General features: G+C 42.3%; 1 protein-coding gene across 4 annotated transcripts in view; it reads left to right on the top strand.

Moving 5' to 3' along the window:
* Positions 1-15,353, top strand: part of MAP4K5 (mitogen-activated protein kinase kinase kinase kinase 5) — an 80,509-nt gene that overhangs the window by 45,769 nt on the left and 19,387 nt on the right. For all 4 annotated transcript variants that reach the window (XM_039535853.1, XM_039535854.1, XM_039535852.1 and 1 more), the window contains exons 10-20: positions 847-978; positions 3,296-3,358; positions 5,123-5,204; positions 5,877-5,993; positions 6,330-6,408; positions 8,003-8,061; positions 9,425-9,492; positions 12,561-12,605; positions 13,587-13,629; positions 14,295-14,505; positions 15,248-15,345. In XM_039535853.1, coding sequence (XP_039391787.1) covers positions 847-978; positions 3,296-3,358; positions 5,123-5,204; positions 5,877-5,993; positions 6,330-6,408; positions 8,003-8,061; positions 9,425-9,492; positions 12,561-12,605; positions 13,587-13,629; positions 14,295-14,505; positions 15,248-15,345 — 997 coding nt within the window. The remainder of the gene's footprint in view (positions 1-846; positions 979-3,295; positions 3,359-5,122; positions 5,205-5,876; positions 5,994-6,329; positions 6,409-8,002; positions 8,062-9,424; positions 9,493-12,560; positions 12,606-13,586; positions 13,630-14,294; positions 14,506-15,247; positions 15,346-15,353) is intronic.

The following is a 15,353-nucleotide window of genomic DNA, read 5'->3' as shown; positions in this document are numbered from 1 at the left end:
TCTGGTGCTGTAACTCCTCTCCCTCTCACCAATATAAAAACATAATATTTATACCTTAAAGGTGAACCAAAAAACTTTTTAAGAGCAAAGAAAAAGCATTTGAAAGTGCTGTCTAAGATCACAATTAGTGACACGTATATGTAGGCATGTGTTAAAAATTAATGCTTATAACCAAGTATCGTAAGTAAAATTCTGCTGACAAAACCTAAATGTAGGCATCTGGGTTTCCCCCAGGCAGGGGACAATATAGAGAAAAGAAGCACATTTCAGCTATTTTTGTTTCAAAACAGTCTTTGCTATTTAAGGCTTTGAAATGCCAGACATTTTCAACTTTGTAATTTTTGGGTTGTATAAAAATGCAAATGTAACTGCATTGAGTTGAGGCACTGCCTTAATACAGAGATCCCTCATTAGCGTAATAGCCATAATGAGAACTAAATATAGACAAAACACTTAAATTACAGATTTTTTTTAATTGCATACTGTATTAAAAATTGCATGCTGTATTCATTATAGAGAAAAAAGACTGAGGGAAGAAAGATTGTGTTGGGGTTAGAGGATTAGACTGGATATCACAAGACTTGGGTTCTGTTCCTGGCTCTGCTATAGAATTCATGACTTTGGACGAGACACTTACCCTTGTGTGTCTGTTCTTTTAATGGAAGGAATTCATCCCAGTGCAGAGAATCACATCAGGCCCCATTTACACTCTTTGTGTAGGCCCTTTGCCTTGGAATGAATTCCACAGGAATCATGTAAAAAGATTTGAGATCCTCAGGTCGAAGGAGGTGCCTATGGAAGTGATGGTGTATAATGTGTAATCAAATGATGATTTTACATTTAAAGGATGGCCCCAGAAGTTGCAGCAGTGGAAAAGAATGGCGGTTACAACCAACTCTGTGATATCTGGGCAGTTGGCATAACAGCAATCGAACTTGGAGAACTTCAGCCACCTATGTTTGACCTTCATCCAATGAGGTCTGCTGATCACGAAACTCGCTCATTTCAAGCATTGTCTTAATTCATAGCCCATAAGAGATCATTACAATCATCTAATCCAGGGGTCGGCAACCATTAAAAATCCTGCCCAGCCCGGCCCGCTCTCCTCTGCCCTCCGCTCCCCCCGCGGGGGCAGGGAGCAGAAGCATAGCCATGCGCACAGGGTGGGCAAATGGCCCCACTCTCCCAGCGCGGCAAGCCGCGGAGTCCGCGCTCCCAGGCCAGAGCGCTGGGCTCAGCGCAGCAAGCTGCTGGCCCCTCCCCCGCCTTCTCCCCTCCCCTGGAGCCCTGCCGCCGCGCGCGCAGCGCTCTGGGGGTTGGGGCTGCGCACTCCCACGGGGCAGTGTTTGGCTCTGCGGGGAGGCAGACACGCTCCCTGCTCAACCGGAGCTCTGCCACCACGCGCACAGCACTCTGAGGGGCGGGGCTGTGTGCTCCTGCGGGGCAGCGTGTCTGGCTCTGCTAGGAGCCTCATGGTAAGGGGTCCAGGGCTGGGGGGGATTGGATAAGGGGTGGGGGCAGTCAGGGGCAGGAGCAGGGTGGATTGGATGGGGTGGATCCCGGGGTGGGGTTTAGGGTCGGGAGTCTCTGGAGGGGGCAGTCAGGGAGCAGGGAGGGTTGGATGGGGCCTGGGAGTCCCGGGGTCTGTCAGGGAGCGGGGAGTGGATAGGCATCAGGGCAGTCGGGACAGGGAGCAAGGAGGGTCCGGGGGGGGCAGTTAGGATGAGGGGGTCTCTGGAGGGGATGGTCAGGGGACAAGGAGCTGGGGGGGTTGGATGAGTCGGGAGTTCTGGGGGTCCTGTCAGGAGGTAGGGGTGTGGAGAGGGGTTGGGGCAGGCAGGGAGTGGGAGGGGTTGGATGGGTTGGGAGTTCTGGGGGTCCTGTCAGGGGGCGGGGGAGTGGCTGGATAGGCATGGGAGTCCCGGGGGTCTGGCGGGGGTATGGAAAAGGGTCGGGGCAGTCAGGGGACAGGTAGGGAATAGTGTCCAGTCAGGGGACAAGGAACAGGGAGGCTTAGATAGGGGGTGGGGTTCTGGGGGGCAGTTGAGGGAAGGGGTCCCAGGAGAGTGTAGTCAGGGGACAAGGAGCAGGGGGGTTGGGAGTTCTTAGGGGGGCACTCACCCAGCCCTCTCCCCTGAGCCCTGACACCCCCCCCCCCACACCTCTCTCTCTCTCTCTCTCTCTCTCTCCCAGGGCCTTGCCCTGTACCTCCCTCGTACACACCCAGCCCTCTGCTTGACTCCTTCATCCCCCCCACGACCCCAGCCCTGACTCTGGCACCCCCACACATACCCAGCCCCCCCTCTGCCCTGACACCTATATGTGGGCAGGGCCGGGACCCCAGACCGGTAGCGGGCTGAGCGGGTCCGGCAGCCGGAATCCCGGCTGGCAGGAGCCAGCGGATGGAACCCCTGAGCGGCAGGGGGCTGAGCCGCTCAGTCCACTGCCGGTCTGGGGTCCCCACTGCCGGCCCCACTCAGCCCGCTGATGGTGTGGGGTGCTGGCTGCCAGACACTTGCCAGCGGGGGTCCCGGCCTTGCTCAGCCCGCTGCCAGCCTAGGTGAACAGAACCCCAGACCAGCAGCGGGCTGAGCGGGCCGGCAGCGTAAGATCAGCATTTTAATTTCATTTTAAATGAAGCTTCTTAAACATTTTGAAAACCTTGTTTATTTTACAATACAACACTAGTTTAGTTATATAATATATAGACTTGTAGAGAGAGACCTTCTAAAAAACATTAAAATGTATTACCGGCACGCAAAACCTTAAATGAGAGTGAATAAATGAAGACTCGGCACACCGCTTCTGAAAGGTTGCCGACTCCTGGTCTAGTCTGTTCTGCATAACCCAGGCCTTGTAACCTCTCCCAGAGATTCCTACATCAAGACCATAATTTCTGTTTTAGTGGACCACACCTTTTGTAAAAGTCATCCAGTCTTGATTTAAAGATGTAGATTCAGATTCCAGACTCAGATTCTTCAGGACACAACATTTTGTAAGTGCTTTAGTTCCTGCAGTCTATGGTAGCCCTCTAGTTAGCAGGGTTGCGCATGAAAATAAACAGATTTTATTTCAGAAACACTGTCTATAATTAAAAAAATCAACGACTTTATTTTGTCTCTTACAAGATCTTTTATATTACATACTACAGAACTGATTTGGATTTTCATCAGCTCATACTGTCTCTTGTAGGGTAATAGAACTGCTATGTACAGTATTTATTCAATCTCAAGATACTAGAATAAAATGAATTATTTTCATATTGTATAATATTATTATGCTTTCTTTTTCTTAGGGCTTTGTTTTTAATGTCTAAAAGTAACTTTCAACCTCCAAAGCTCAAGGAAAAAGCAAAATGGTAAGTCAAATAAAATTTTTCTCCCTTTGTTCAATGCATATTTTAAAGATCATCATGTGAATGATTATTTATGTCAACAGTTCATAAGCATATGCCCTCAACCTGCAAACACATATGCACATTTGGGGCTTTTATACATGAGTTGTCCCTTCGAATTCAGTTCTTACTGCTCAACAAAATACTTAATTACAGCAAAAGACTCTGATCCTGGAATGAGGACCATGCGAATGGGACTCCCTGTTCATGCAGTGCCCCGTTAAATCTGAACTGTGAAGCTCTCAGTGCAGGATCAGGGCTAAATTTAGTATAGGTCATGAATTTTTAAATTGCTCTGACTTCTGCAGTGACCAAAAAATCATCTTTGTTTACTCAAACTCAGATGTTTTTCTTGGAACATAATTCATCCCTGGTAAATTATGCTTTAAAACAATCTATCTCTAAAAATGGGACATTAATTTCATATTGCTCTGTGGAAGAAGAAAACCATTGATAAAAGTGTGCTGCATTAGTTTTCATTCCAGTGATCTGAAAGATGATTTCCCTGAGGATGAAGTGTTTTAGGCTGAGACATCTGCAGTACGTACCAGCAAGCAAGATAGATTTTTTTTTTTTTTTTTTGGTAATTGATTTGATGTTATGGGAACCTAGAAACAAATGCAACAGAAAGGACCAAGGTCCAGCAGTGCCCACACTTCTGCAATGGCAGGAAACTGACTGTGTGGGACAGGCCCACATAATGCTAATTGCGTCTCCTCTGCTGGTCCAGAGGAAAAGGAAAACTCCCTCTGGGCTGCTACCTGGAGAGAAAAAAAATCTCCTTCCAGAACACACATTTGGCAATTTAGCTTGACACTGTGCATGTGATCAAGACTCGCTGTGGTGAAGCAGTTAATCCCATTTATGTACTTAGAATGCTGCTGGTGGCCAAGTAACTGTCCTTTTTTCCTTAAGTCTTTGAGAGGGGGATTCTGCCAGTATTGCTGCGGGCAGATACTTAAAATTGTTTATCACTTGGAAAAACATCCTTCTGTGAATTGCATTCTGCACCTCTTCCTCCCCCCCCAGATTTGTGCACATGCTAAGAGTACCTATCCATATACTCTAGGCATTCTTGCCATAACTTAAAAGCACATAACAAATAAAACTTGATGTGCAGTAATACAGTTCAGTACAACCCACCTCCAAGAAGCAGATCATCAGCCCCCCCCTGCCCTTCACCAGTCCAATCCCTTCTTGTTTCCAGATGCCTGAGGGATAAGTTTTGCAACGTGCCCTGAAAGTCCTCAAATTCAGGCAATATATCCGTTGAAAGATATATTAAAATAAACATGTGCAAGAAAGACAAGTAAAAATTGTAGGATGAGACTTTCAAAGGGATTTAGCCTCACATCTTGCATTAATTTAAAAGAAAGAGGTGTAGTTAAATCATCTGTACTGCTTTAAAAATCTCAACCATGCATTTGAAAGAGGAGGTTGATGCTTTCTCCTGTATACCTAATTCACTAGATTATTTTTATTTCTGTTCTATAGTGTCATAAGACTTCAAATGGAATCTGGTCTTCTGACTGCTTTTTCCAAAGGGACAGTTAACTCAGCAGCAGAATGGTATAAATCTGAAATGCCTTGGGATATTTGAGCAGGATTCTAATTCAGCCGATGTTTTGCCATTTATATAGCAGTTACATTGAAAGTGACCGTTATTTTTTCCTTTTCAGAAAAACTTAACTTGATTTTAAGTTTTCAATTTTTTCTTTTTATGTAAAGGTCATCAACATTCCATAATTTTGTCAAAATAGCACTTACCAAAAATCCAAAGAAGAGACCAACTGCAGAAAGACTCCTTACTGTAAGTGTCTAAAAAGCAAAGTCAGAACTTGTAATGCCACCACTAAATCTATTGTTTCACAGAGAAAGAAGTCATTAGTGCACCAAATGGGCTATGTTTCACACTCTTATTGTACAAGTGTGCTTAATGGTGCAAACGCAGCAAAAGTGAAATTGGAATCTCTTAGTGGCAAGATTTTATAAAGATAACTGTCTATACTGCAAGATAAGTCCAGTTTTACTTGTCCAAAGACTGGCATTTTGTAACAGTATGCTTCTGTTTGGTAGAATTAACTGTATAGATTGATTATTAATCACCTCATAGGGCAAAGTTAGGCCTTGATTCAGAAAACATGTACTCGAATGCTTAATTCTACTCACCTAAAGAGTAGTCCCATTGAACTCCGTGGAGCCACTTACATACATAAAGTTAAGCAAATGCATCAATGTTTGCACAACTAGAGTCTTAATTACTAATCGCAACTGACGCACAATGCAATCAGACTAAAACAGATGCATGCTTTTGAGGTCTACTTGCTCAGGAGACGTTAAAAAGATTTACTGAAGAGTGTCGGTTATAAAGTTTTGCAAAACAAGAAGGCTAATCTTTTGAAGCCTTTTGGAGGTTTAAATATCTGCCTCCTATTAAACCTACTGTAACGTTATTTTTTTTGTGATTTTTTTTTTTTTTTAGCATAGTTTTGTAGGACAACCCGGTCTCTCGAGATCTCTAGCAGTTGAGCTGTTGGACAAAGTAAATAATCCTGACAACCATACACATTACGGTGAAGCTGATGACGATGATTTTGAGGTGAGAACATACTTGTATTTTTCCTGTTTTGAAAAGCTCATGTTTAAAAATCTTCTCCTGTTTTCACTCTGTAAACCTAGATTCTCACTTCAGAGAGAGGTTGAAAAATTATTCTGCTCTGCTACACAGCAGTGCCGTAGAAACCAGGAGGCCTTGCCACAGAGTTGAGGTTAAGCTTGCTGTCAAGTACAGGGGGCTTGTGTGCAGGCAATGAAAGTATCATGGGTAGGAAACAGAGTGTGTCCCCCATTGTAATAGCTCTTCTTTCCCTTTAATTATGGTATGAGATCTAAGGTGAAGGCAATAACTGAATTGTAATGTTCCTGTTTCTAACAGCCTCACTCTGTTATTCGTCACACCATTCGCTCTACAAACAGAAATGCTAGAGCGGAAAGAACAGCATCAGAGATAAATTGTAAGTCTCAAATGTGCTTTTTCCCATTTTGTGGTGCTGGTTTATTTTTCCTGACAGAGGGTGTCTGTGTCACTCTTTTATAGCAAATCTTAGAGAGCCACTTTTACCATTGTTACCCACGAAAGCTTATTCTCCAATACATCTGTTAGTCTGCCATAGGACTCTGTTGCTTTTTACAGATCCAGACTAACACAGCTACCCCTCTGATACTTGACTTTTACTATTGGAACACTTAAACACAAACAAAAAAATCTCCACAGTATTAATAATAATAAATATATGGAGATGTACCTGTCTCATAGAACTGGAAGGGACCCCGAAAGGTCATTGAGTCCAGCCCCCTGCCTTCACTAGCAGGACCACGTACTGATTTTGCCCCAGATCCCTAAGTGGCCCCCTCAAGGATTGAACTCACAACCCTGGGTTTAGCAAGCCAATGCTCAAACCGCTGAGCTATCCTTCCCCCACAGTATTTTTCCAAAATTAAAACTTGCAGACTTTTCTGTTAGTTCATTTCATGTCATTTCAGGATGCAAACATTTCTATAAAACCAGGGTATTGTTTCTTCTGTAGTCAGCCTCTCTCTGCCATGGCGTGGTGCCAAACTTTGAATGCCTACTGGCATCATAAAAAATAATAATTTAATAGAAGCATTAAACAGGAAGACCAAGTTGATTATTATAGTGGGGCGAGCATGTTCTTACACATAGATGTCTTGGCCCTCACTGGCGAGGGGAAATATAGAAAAGTAGATGGCAATTTGATGCCACTCTGATTTCGAGCTGGTTTTCACATTGATGGTCAGCTAAACCTCATCCTAACCACTTGAGAGTGCTCCACTTGTTATGGTCACATCTGCTATACAGACTATATGGTGTATGTTAAACTCAAAAGGAGTGCAAGTCCTTACACTCCATGCAGCATTTGTACGCTACTGGGTCACTTTCGAATGGGTGAGGGGAAAATACTGAAATTTTGGTTCCTGTTGAAGCAGAAACTGGCTTGCTCTGTGTTTGAAAAAGTGCTCTTGCAAACTAAATAATTAGTAGGTATTATTAGATATGTGACCATAAAGTACCCATGGAAACTAAATTATTGTTAGATGTGTGACCATAAATATTATGGTCACATGTACTGTACTGACTATGGTATATGTTAAATAGTGACGCTATTCAGTCACTTTCAACTGGAGCGGGGGAAAAGTGCTGAAATTTTGGAGCCCTTTGAAGTAGGAACCGGCTTTCTCTGTGTTTTGAAGAAGTGCCCACGCAAACTAAATAATTAGCATTTAGACTACTTTAAATGGGGATTCTTACTGCTATTCTCTGAGTTTTCTTTTCTGCGGGTTGTTTCATAACAAATGCATTGCAAGTGCAAACATTTAGACATTGAAGACTTCCATAAAAACAAATGTTCGTGATTCAAAGAGTTTAGAATTTTATAGGCAAGTTTAAAATGAAGCGTTATGTAACACTGCAGTGTGCACTTTGGTTTTTTATATGCTACAGCATGCTGCTTGCTCTAATAGACTGTCCAAAAGAGAGTGTCAGTAGAATGTTACATGTTTTAAAGTTGAAAATATGATGTTTTGCAGTTGACAAGCTGCAATTTGAGCCTCCCTTACGGAAAGAAACAGAAGCTCGGGATGAAATGGTAGGACTTGGTTTTCCATCGTTTATTATAATCACAATGTCCTCATTGTTTGATGCTTTAACTCTGTTAAGTAATATGTATTCAGAGTATAAAAAGAGTCACGAGAAGGCAACTATCAGTTTTCAGACAGTCGCCACATTCGGAAGAAAATGAATTGCTCTCTGTGGTTCATGCGGAGGGTCTTCCTCATGTGCAAATTGAAATGCACCAATTAACGTAGGAATGTGAAAAGAGATTCTGAATTTGATTCCCTTAGATCTCTCTACCAGCCAATATTATTTTTTCTACTCTTTGTTACTCAGAGCCCACCCATGTTGCTCCATTGTGTGCCTCTTGCTGTTGTTTTAACTCTCAGCAGTTATCTGTTTACTTCAGATTAATTGAATGCCACTAGCCAACACACGTTCGTCTGGAGTAAAGTACCGCTGTGGATGCAATGGGCCTGATTTTTCATAAGTGTTGAGTCCCAGTAGCTCCCACTGACTTCAGTTGGAAGCACAGGTGCTCAGCATTACGAAAATCAGGATCCGGATGTTTAAAGCCATGTTCCTGTTGGCCAGATGGGCCTTTTTCATGGCAAAAATTTGCACCATTTCCCAACTTGGTCTCTTTGGGGCTTAATCACTGAACAAAAAAACCTCTACGCCCATCATGTTAACTGCGTCTGTGAAGGGGAAGTTAGTGGGGAAGCAACTGACCCAAGCCGATTACATAAAGCAGCAACAGCTCGCAGTCGTTTTTTTAAAGAACAGCAGAATTGGAGGCGGGTTGATTTGATTCCCGAGGAAAATTTTAATTTTTTAACAAGTCTAAAGTTACTTTAATGAGTGCTGCACTAACAGCATTCACCAGGAGCTCCTTCACCAGTCACTGGTGAAAAGGCATTGATGGGACTGGGAGTTCAGCAAGAGTGCTGTGTAATGCCTGCTGTCGGGGGTGACCGCCCTCAAACAGCTGTAGTTCCGTGAGTCTCAATGTGATCTCATTCTGGGATCGCAGTCCCCAAGAGTAGCAGTGGTCTGTTATACCAGTACCCACGGAGAAAAGCTTTCTCCTTATCAAGATTGTACCAGAACACTTTAATGAAGTCATTTGTCATCTGTTGAACCTGGGCTCTTCACCATTTCCAGGTGTTGCTTTCAAGCCCAAATTAAAGGAAGGTTGGAAATTAACCCTCCCACCCCCTAATAATCAGACTGTAGAAAACATTTGGACTTTGGAACTGAAGTTCCACTGTTTATGGGTGATTATCTTCTGCAGTTCTCTACCTCACAAGCCCCCCATGATGATATGGAAATATGTTTAGAGAATATTTTCTTTCAATGAAATACAAATTGTTGAACTGACATTTCTGCATCTTCAGATTGTGGCAGCAGGCACAGACTTTGCTTCACACTGGAATCCTTTTGTTGATGGTGGAAGCAGCAGCAAGTACGTACATAGTTTAATAGCATTTTCAGAATTTTGATTGTGTGAAAAGAAAAACAGAATTGTGCTTAAAAAAACCTCAAAACCATGAACTGATTAATTCTAATTTTTATGTCCTTTGATAAAGTAAGACAGGCCAAAGATTAAGTAAAAATGATTTGGACTTCACGTTATATACAGTATTACAGTGCTGTTCTTGTGATCCAGTTGGTCAGCTGATCCCGGCCAGGATAATCACTTCTGTGCAGTTTTGATCCCTGTGAAAGATGAACAGTGTTTTTTTGGGGGTTCAGTTATGGGAACATGTCGTGTATGTATTAAAACAAAATAACTAAAATCAGGTTTTGTTTTACTTGCCTGTCAAAGGGTTCAGTTCAGGATTCTGCATTGGCCTTGCAACACTCCCTGCACTGGTGAGTGGTTGTGATGTCCCCATGTGCAAGGCGCATGCAGAATGCTGACGAGCGGTCTTTGCAAGTAAGTAAAGGAGGAACTGACTTCCAAAAATGTGGCTTTTAAAAATTGCAAATATGTTTACTTAAGTGTTTGTGGTATGTGTCCATTATAGGTGCAGTGCATTGTACAGGACAGTCAGTTAACAATTTAACTTTTACCTCCCCAACATTTTAAATCCCAACTTACTGTAGGTCAACGATAACCCTGAAATTAGTGAGCACAACTCTGTTGAAGCTAGGGCTGAATTTGACCACATAGTTGCACAGGGCTTCCTTTTACTGCACGCTGCTAAACTGCTTTAAAGCTGATCTTTGAAGTTACAAGAAAAAGCAAGCAGGCTTGGTATTACCAGCTGAATGATCCAGCTAAACAGGAAAGAGAGTATTTTAGAAATGGTCTCTTCTGCAAGTTTAAATTACTGCTAGGCTGAAAAATCCCTCGCTCCCTTCTTTATTTGGAGGCAGTCAGTGCACAATATGCTTTTGTTTTTAACTTTTGCAGATAACCTTTAGCATATAGCTCATTTCCAGCATTGCAGTTCCACAATCCAACTGGTTATGTCATGCAAAGTATAATAAATCCATTGTTTTTAAATGTGTGACAGTTTATCCTGCCATTTATTTTCGGTTTTCTTCTCATCTTTGCTCCTTCAATAGTGAAAATTCAAGGTGGTTTTGTAGGCCTGGCCAGTCATCCTCTCCCCAGAAACAGGAACAACTCCTTTTCCTCCCCTTTTTCTTGTTTTGCTTTTGTGACGCTGGCTAGCTAGAGCTGGAAAGCCTTACATGTTACTGACGAGGCAGTTCTGTGGGCAGCTGGAATCTCCAGGATTGGGGGGTGGGACCACACTCCAGAAAGCTCGGAGTTCTGTGTCCTCTTCAAAACTACCCGTGGATATGAATTTGATTCCTTAATGCTGTGGCTTTTTGTATAATGTAGGCTGTATATATAAAACTGCATCAAAAGCAGCTATGAACAGCTGTAACAGAGACTATAAATCAGTATCCATGTTTTTGAAGTGATGCTTCTGACTGGAAGGAGGACAGTCATAAAGTCCCAGGACAGTGAGTTTCTCTGGCATTCTCTTGGAATTCAGTTCCTTCTCAGAAGGGTAAACAGGAAATGCTTAGCCCTTCTGAGCCAGGGAGTTCTGGATAGTGCCATAATGGTAAAGAAAAGGCTGGCTTGAGAGCGGGGGTGGGCCGCTTCCCTGTGGTTTGGCCCATGCCAGAGATAACACTGATTTATACGCTGACTCGGGTTAGTTTTATGTAAACAAGACAAATGCCATTTGTGCTTATGGAAGATTGAACTGGGTTGATACTTTCTCAATCTATAGTTTATTTAAAAATCAGTATTTTGTGCACGGTTTTCTGCATTACGCATGAGTAACTTTTTAGTGCACACATCTGGTAATGACTTGGGGGGTAATTGATTCCCTCCTGCCCCACTCCCCCGGTAGTGTCTGGGGCAGCAGTCATAGTTTCAGCTGTTCTGAGACCCCCTCAGAAGAAGCAGATCAAAGGGAAATTGATTAGCATACGGAGTGCTATGTTTTTATTAATATGCTTTTGTTCTTCAGTAGTTATGTAAATGGATCCTGTAATCTTCTTTTCCTGTTGACATGGCATTTCATGGAACCTTCCAGAACGTACTCATTAGTGGGGACATGAGAGAGCTAGGCACACAGAAAGATGGATCCTGTGGTATTGGAGTCTGTCCACTATTGTTCGGAATTTTAGATGCTACCATGTTTATCAAAAACAAACAAACAAACCAACCTGTAGCCTTTCCCTGTGCTAACTGTATCTTTCCAATGGATTCTGATTGCCAGCCTGTTTCCCTAGCCTTGCAGAAATCTGCATCTGATTATTAAAAAAATAAAATTGTGACAGGCAAGTTGTGACTCTCACCTCCACCTCCAGGAAAAAGGCCTGTCCTTCCCTGAGCTCACTGGCATAATTGAGATTAACTAATCATAACAGATCATCACCAAAATAGTTCTCTCTCCGTGTGCATGAGTAGCATTAGTGTTGATGGATTTTGAGCAACTGAATGTTTACAATGTACTGTTATTTAGAACCATATCTGTGAAATAAACTGAAGTTACTATTCTGTAAAATTAGCTAGAAAGTCGGTGATTTTCAGAAATCTAAAAGTTTGATTAAAAAATCTGACTTTTCTGTTGATCCTGCAGTTGGTTTGACAGAGAAAACTATTTAATGGTGTAACAAGAAAACAGTCTCTGAGAATCTTTACTATATTCCTGCATTTTTCACTAACTTTCTCCATTTTGTGGTGTTTTAGTGCACATAACTAGACATTGCAACAGTGCCTTAATCGCCTTAGTAGATGGAGGTGTGAGACTAGTTTATGATACCCAAGCATAAGAGAACATAAATAACTATTCCTTAGTTTGGGGGGAAAGGAAGTGCAAAATGGAGGGGGGGAAAAAAAAAAGCTTAACACAATAAGAGCAAGGTACTTTTGTGTTTGTTATGGGCTGGTAGATACTATAATGTCAAAGTGAAGTGCATCAGTAATCAGATTTTGACTGCATTGATCTTCATACAACTTAAGAGTGGGCCTCTTATTTTCATGAACATTTTACCTAGGGGACCGTTCACAAAATTTGGCGATGGCAGTGAAGATGTTGAAGAGTGAGTGAACCTCCTTCATTTTCACTTATATTCTCTCTAGCTTTCTTTAAGCGGTTACGGTTCTGGCAAAATCCCTTTTCTGAAAATGTTGTATTTATCCCACATGACGGTGAGGGGCTAGTGGCACTCATAAATGTAATGCACCCTTCACTGTGTATACAAGCATCAAGAGAACATGAAAGCCCTGTATAAATAGAACTATCCCCTCTTCTCTCTCCTCCTTCAATAAAATATTATGCAGTGTGCAAGGACGCTTCAGATTTTTTTTTTAAAGGGGATTTTGTGTGTTGAGAATGAGAGGATAATATTACTATGATGAGCTGGGCCTACTACAGACAGCTGATGTACAAGAGCTCTGCCAATGCACCTCCCCCTGCCCTGCGACACCCCTGCTATTCCAGTCCTTTATCATTCTTGAGCAAAAACTGCAAGCCATGTCCGATAGCTATGGGTTTTTTGTGGTTTGAACCAAACATTCAGTAGGTGTTAGGATGATTATTAGAAGACAACTGTCAGTTTCTTTTGTCACTTCAAGGAATTTGGGAGGACTCTGCTCTGTGTCCTAACCTACTGGCTGATCCAGCACTGTAACATTTTCATTGTCAAGAGGGATTTTCTTGAGGAACCAAGAGAGTTAGAATTAAGGGAGTGGGGGTAATCACCCCAAAGGAATAGCTACCTTAACATCTGTTTAATCCTTCTAATTTCAAGTCGTCTTCACTGCACAATTGTCTCCAACATTACGTTATGAAAGAACATAATTTAAGTAAAAAAACCCACTAACAAATATTAACCTACTTTTCTGATCCTCCTTTTATTGTCCGTCTGCTTTAACCCATTTGTGTCAAGCTATGAAAAGACAATCTATTCTATGCACATAGCTCATCTTACTTCCACAGATTTCATATTTTCAGCCAAACCTGTCTGTGTGTTTTGTGCTTGTATAAATAACCAAGATGCTACTGCACCTTTCTGTTTTAGGTCAACCCTAAAGCGAGCTGGGCCACCACCACTGCCTCCTAAGGTAAGTTTCCGCTGTGTTTTAAAGAAGAGTTTACTGATAAATGACACTCTACGAAATGCTTCAGTCTGATGCTTTCTAATTGCTCGTAAGTTCAGAAGCTAATTTACTAACAGTTGGAGGGAAACATACCTATTGGACTTCACATGATGGGCCATATTTTGCAGTGACTTACACCCTGTGCTGTCCTGTTAAACGTTGTGATTATACTGGGTGTCGCTGGGCCCTCTATATGTTTGTAAAAGTGGCGTTTAGGTAGTTTCCCTTTTGAAAGGACGTGGTATATGTGTGATATGTCCTGTTGATCATTATTCTTTCTGCCACTATGTCATTATTTTTCAAAATCTATCAAGAAAAGAATAATTCTGATAATAGATTATCCTGCTGTCAATGTTCTTTGTTAGAATGGTGATACATTTTCTACATAAAAGCTAGCATGTAATAATTTTATGCCTCCAAAAAATCATCATAAGTCTTTAAACCATGATTTGAGGACTTCAGTAACTCAGCCAGAAGTTAGGAGTCGATTACAGGAGTGGGTGGGTGAGGGTCTGTGGCCTGCAGTATGCAGGAGGTCAGATATGATTATCAGAGTGGTCCCTTCTGGCATTAAAGTCTGAATCTATGAACCTTATTTTATAAAGCCCCACCTATTTTATTTATTACAGCCAAGGATAAACAATTACCCTGAGGAAAGCCTTGCGGATGAGGAGAAGTCTCAGACAATAAAACACTTTCCAGATTCACAGAGTAGAGCGCTGCCGGCTCATAGGAGACAGAGTATTCCAACTTGTGGTTCTCAAGCTGAGCCGTACCCCATTGGTATGACTAGCAGTCTCAGCAGCCCTGGACTGCTTACAGCTAGATACAGTGACGTGGGTAAATAACCTAATTTATATTGTTTGCAGTATTGTTGTAACCGTGTCGGTCCCAGGACATGAGAGAGACATGGTGAGTGAGGTAATATCTTTTACTGGACCGACTTCTGTTGATGGAAGATGCAAGCTTTTGAGTTACTCTTCAGGTGCCTGTAGCTTGAAGCTTGTACCTTCTGCCAAGAGAAGTTGGTCCAATAAAAGATATTACCTCATGCACCTTGTCTCCCTAAATTACATTTTCAGAAAGTGACTTGTTTCCCATAAAAAGAAATATGTTTTGGAGCCAACTTGATTTTAAGCAAAACATTATTGTAATAGAAGTAGTTCCTGAAGTGTGACTTTCCTTCTCTATGCCCTGGAGGTTCATATCCTAAAGGCCTAGGTCAGGGAACTTCCTGCTGGCACAGGGATGCTGAATGAAATCTCTTTTGCAGCCAATCAGTACCATCCCTACGTTGGCCCGCTGGTCTGAGCGGGTTCCAATGACAACAAACATGGGCTTCTCTTGATAGTTGAGAGCCCTAGCCACTGGGCAGCTGGACTGGCCCCTTTTCCGCAACTCCCTCTGAAAAGGTTCAGCTGGCTGAGATTAATGTATGATAACTTCAGAACTGTGCCTCCCTCTTTTTTAGGGTTAATTATATATGTTGCAGAGAAGAGAACGAGGCATGTAGGCAGCAAAATTATTTGTACTTAATTTGGTTATCAGATATGCATTAAAATGCATGTGGGATTTGTTTTAGGAAATGGGGACAGTATGCCGAAACTCATTGAGGAAAATGCAGAAGGTTCTGGACAGGTCCCCCAGCTGCCACGTAAAAAAGACAAAAGAGACTTTCCAGTAAGTAT

Source organism: Mauremys reevesii, linkage group 4 (assembly GCF_016161935.1).
Source record: "Mauremys reevesii isolate NIE-2019 linkage group 4, ASM1616193v1, whole genome shotgun sequence".
NCBI classification, from domain to species: domain Eukaryota; kingdom Metazoa; phylum Chordata; order Testudines; family Geoemydidae; genus Mauremys; species Mauremys reevesii.
This window is presented reverse-complemented; position numbering and strand designations above follow the sequence as displayed.